Source organism: Gasterosteus aculeatus, chromosome 6, assembly GCF_964276395.1.
Source record: "Gasterosteus aculeatus chromosome 6, fGasAcu3.hap1.1, whole genome shotgun sequence".
Classification (NCBI taxonomy): Eukaryota; Metazoa; Chordata; class Actinopteri; order Perciformes; family Gasterosteidae; genus Gasterosteus; species Gasterosteus aculeatus.
The window spans coordinates 18042368-18047127 of record NC_135693.1 but is presented as its reverse complement, the minus strand read 5'-3'; the positions used below and the strand labels follow the sequence as shown (position 1 = coordinate 18047127).

At 43.0% G+C, this 4760-nt stretch overlaps 1 protein-coding gene across 1 annotated transcript in view; it reads right to left on the bottom strand.

Annotated features, from left to right (window-relative positions):
- Positions 1-1051: 1051 nt before the first annotated feature.
- Positions 1052-4760, bottom strand: part of LOC120821024 (protein kinase C epsilon type) — a 33075-nt gene continuing 29366 nt past the window's right edge. The window contains exons 14-15 of the mRNA XM_040179365.2: positions 3237-3383; positions 1052-3023 (exon numbers count right to left, since the gene is read on the bottom strand). Of these exons, the coding sequence (XP_040035299.2) occupies positions 2877-3023; positions 3237-3383 (294 nt within the window). The 3' untranslated portion in view covers positions 1052-2876. The remainder of the gene's footprint in view (positions 3024-3236; positions 3384-4760) is intronic.

Here is a 4760-nt window from a genome sequence, read left to right as displayed (position 1 = left end):
TGAGAGCTGCCGTGCGGGCTCCGAGCGCGGTGATTGGCTGGAAACGCTGGCGGGGAGACGCCCCCTGCCCGGCCTGAACAGCCCCGCCCCCTTCCTGTGCGCTCGGCTCTCTCACCTGATTGTGCCTGACGGGCCCGAGTGATGCAAACAGGCCTCCAGGCCGCAGCCTCACGCGAAGGCCACGACGACGACGACGACGACGATGATGAAGACGAGTCTCCTTCACTGAGGCCACGGCGCTCCCTCCTCAGCTGTCAATCAACGACGGGAGATCCCAAAAAGACCAGATAGTGCAGAACGCTGTGGGTTTACTTATTTGAGGTCATCTGCTGCACATTCATGAACACCATAAGAGCTGCGTTGGGATATTTAGTTTAGTTTGAGGAGGTCAGACTGAGCGCCTGATTTCCCCCCAGAAGCAGGTCTCACCACATAGTTTCAGAGAGGCAGATCGCTCCTCTTGGTGTTCAGCGTTCCACTAACTTTAGATGGAAGAGATTACTAATGTGAATTTATATTCTCAGAATCCCTCGTTTGTGGCGGTGTGATTTTGGGTTTTTTGGATGAATTTCATAGTATGTAAAACATGACCTTTTTAAAATGCATTATGAAGACATTATTATTATTATTATTATGTCACTCTTATGTGTGATTTGCTTCAAATAAAGTGCAAGAGCAAAACACAAAACTAAAGTAATATGTTTTTACTTTACCTAAATTATCACACAATAACCACACTATCTAATAAGCACTTTATACATCAATGGTCATAAATCTACAACTATCTTTGCAGGAAAATGTGACTGAGGTCCAGTATTAAGTAGTTATAAAATGAACACAATGTGCTATGATTGTTGTTATAAAGTAAGAATTTTTATAACGCATAACAGATGTGATCCTCACGGAACATTCTTCTGATATTTCCCCATAATTCTCAAAATAAACCCCCTTATTAATTTAGAGCAGAAACAGGGCGGAGGAGACGCGTTAAACACGAGATTCAGATCTAAAAATAACAATAGTAGTGATAGACAAATGAATGAGAAATGTCTTCGTCATCATATCATGATGTTTAATGTGTTTCACAAATTAAAATACATCTTCACATCCTGTTAAGATACAGTACATTTGGCACGCAGCGTTTAAAAAAAAAAAAGAAGAAATCCGACATAAACCCGAGTGAAGCACATGGAAAAAAAACCACCAGAGTACATCGGAGCTTCACAAACACAGGGACGGCAACCAATCACCAACATGTACATACAGCGACACGTGCGTATGAGCCACAGGAAGATGAACGTTCGATGCTGGAGGTTAAATCGTAATACTGTCTGCGTTGTTTCAGCTGGAAGAGGAACTTCCTGCATGAGTCGTTTATTCTCTACAAACGGGACTGATTTGGCGTTTAGCGTGGAGGACTTCTGGGAAGAACAGGGCCGTTGGGGAACAAATTGTTTTTTTTTTTTAAAAGGAAGAAAAAGAAGAAGAGACATTGTGTTTCAAAGGTTGCCGGTAAAACTGAATGTGCAGTGTGTGTGACGCGTCTCATTCATCTCTGCTTCAGTGTCGACGGCCTTAAACTGAAGCGGCCTCCCGTGTACCTGTCTGTGAACGACGCCACATTATTGCACGTGGATTAAAATGACTCGGATCAACACGTCTGAACACCGTCCCATTTGACACCCGTGTCCTGGAGGAGCACGTGAGGAGTTTCTGAGAGATTTCCAACATTTCATCAACTAGAAGACCGGGTCAAAAAACGACAACAACAACAACATGAACGAAAAGGTGTTTTAAATCCAAAAACGCAAAACGGGCTCTCCACTTATGAACGCACACACACGGGCACACGCCGAGCAAACACCTTCAGTTGCACACTGTCCTCTCTGTGTGCGACCCGGGCACATGACCACACACACACACACACACTGCGTTTCAACCATCAAGTGGGCGTGGAAGGATTGGAGGAGTTGACCAGGAGGCATTTTGCTCAGGAAGGTGCAGTTTAAGTGACCAGGACTTTTTGACATGTCTTAATTTGTCCTCATTGGACAAATCGAGTGGTGTAGAAAACAGCTCGTGGAGGCTGCGAGTGTGTCTCACTGCAGCGGGAAGCAAGGCTCCCGTTAGCCTGTTAGCTGGCGGCTAACGGTGCCGCTTGGTTCCTGTGAAGGAGGGGAAGTCGATGTACTCTCCAATAACATGAAGACAGCCGGCTTGTCAGATTTAAAACATAACGCTGATTTCTCTGAATACAGTCTTTCAAGACCATTTTCTTTAAATACAATCATTGGTTCAACATATTCATATATATGTATATTTATCCACTCACATACAAGTTTAGGGAAGAAGAAAAACATTCTTTAAACACGGAGATAGACACAGGATACAGCACATCATGTACAGAAATGACAGTCCTGCTCTTTCTGGAGGTACAGTATGCAACTATGCATGCATGCACACCCGCACTCACGTTATCTCACACACACACACACACACACACACACACACACGGACACACTCGCAGGCCGGGACCTTGCCCATGTGTCTACTTCTAAAGGCGCCTCTGGGAAAAAAACGCTGCTGTGGAGATCCGTCCGGACCGAGATGAGGTGCACTTCCTTCGGCATGCTGCGTGAGCGTTTATGGAATATGCACGAAGGAGCACAACAACAAGAGCTCAGGAACCGTGAGGACAGAGACGCCCATGGTCTGGTATACTTCCTGGAGAGGTCAGACTCTGGACAAGTTCATGAGGTCTCAGGCCATATGTTTCTTCAAATGTTATATCTTTGCTCAAAGATTTTCGGTATGACGGTGTGTATGAATGTGCCAATCATCCGTGTGTGTGTGTGTGTGTGTCTGCGCGTGTGCGTCTAGGCCACAGCCTCGTCTCCAAAGTAGGAGAAGCCTTTAAAGTCGTCTTGGTTGATCTGCTTGATGATGCTGTCCTCCACCGGCGTCAGGTTGGGTTCTTCTCGCGTGAAGTCCTGGTCGAAGTTATTCACGTCCCGTTTGGTTTTCTGGAGGACAAAGAACACGAGGGACTGATTCCAGCCGGTGGCGATGTGACGACGGGTGCAATTAGTAGACGAGATCACACGTTTGCTCATTCAGAAATGAACCTTTTACGGCGTAAAAATGTGTAATGTTTTAACAAGAGAAAAGTGGTATGAATATATTAGCCCCTCCCGAGTCCCAATCAGGCGTGTGTCCGTGCGAGTGTCGGAACTCACGATGCGTGGTTTGAAGGGGGGTCGGAGCTTCCTCTGCTCCAGCAGCGTCCAGTCGATTTCTCTGAAGAACACGTGGAGCTTGATGGCCTCCTCCAGACCCTGAGCCAGCACACAGCCCAGACGCTTGCTAGGACTCTTGGTCATGAACTGAGAAGTGACGGACAGACGTCAAAGTGATGGAGAGACAGAGAGAGAAGAGGAAGCATCATAATGATGAATGTAAAAAAGGTCCCACTTCCCCGTCTAATATATATTTAAAACCTTGCTTATGAAGCCAGGAGTAGAGTTGGTATTCTGGCTAAGATTACATTTTGCACATTTTAAAGAGTATAGGCCTATTTTGGGCAAACACCAGCTTGTTAATATTATGGAAATGTTAAGTTTAAAAAAAGCAGTCAGTCAAAATAATTTAGGGTTGAAAAAAAATTATGAAATAAAAAAAGTCCAGAAATGTTAGGTCACACATATTTTGAAAAAAGGCAAACTATGTTGTGTCAAAGAAAAGTTTAAAAATAAAATCAAAATTCGGTCAAAATTCTTCTTTAGAAAAAAGTCGAAACATGTCATGGATAAAAAGGTCTGAATGTCTGAATATTAGCTTAAAAGATATTTTCAAAAATAAGCCAATTTTTTGGACAGAAATTAAAAATATAAGTCAAAAAAAGTTTTGTAAGAAAAGTTAATAGATGTTATGTCTGAAAAAAACATGAGAAAAAAAGGAAAACAAATATTAGGTGGAATTTTGTTTTTCAAAAGTTGAAAGGCCAAAAATATAAAAATAAGAAAAGTAAAGAATATAATGTGTCAAAAAAATTGTCAATAAATAGGACACTGGCTTATAGAGAAAAGAGCAAACAACAACATTTCCGTATCAAATGTTAAAAGAGCTCGTTTCTACAATGTTTTTGCTTGATTATTATTTTGCTGGCACAGGAACACATTTTGTAAATTCAATATTACGTTGAAACTTGAGGTGACGTAAAACTGTAAAATAGAAAACAAGATAATTTGGGGTCAGAAGATACAGAACAAAAAGGCCTTCCTGGATATTCTGCAAAGTTGCTGGGAGAGTTTATTACGCCACCCAAAGCCCTTCAGCCGGAGGACATGTCCAGTCGGAGGACATGTCCAATCGGAGTCCGGTGTGACGGGCCAGAGTTCAAGACATTGTCCAACATAAACACACACACTTTCCCGCAGGACATGTGATGGAAAAACTGGACAAACAAATAAACGCGCGGTCAAGTGGCATTAAACACGTACACACACACACACACAGAAAAAGTAATGGTTTAAAACATAGTGGAAATGGTCCAACGTTGTTCCGGAAGATGAAACATGGATCCATTATGACAACAAGGAAAAGGGAAAAAGGCGGGTCCTCACTGACATGAGACACTGAAGGATGAAACCAACACAAACTAAGAGAGAGAGACACAGTCCACGAAAGCAAAACGCGAGTTTGAATGGAAAAAAACATAAACTTTTAAGAGTCCTTAGTGGATTCTTATTTTGGGTCCGTCG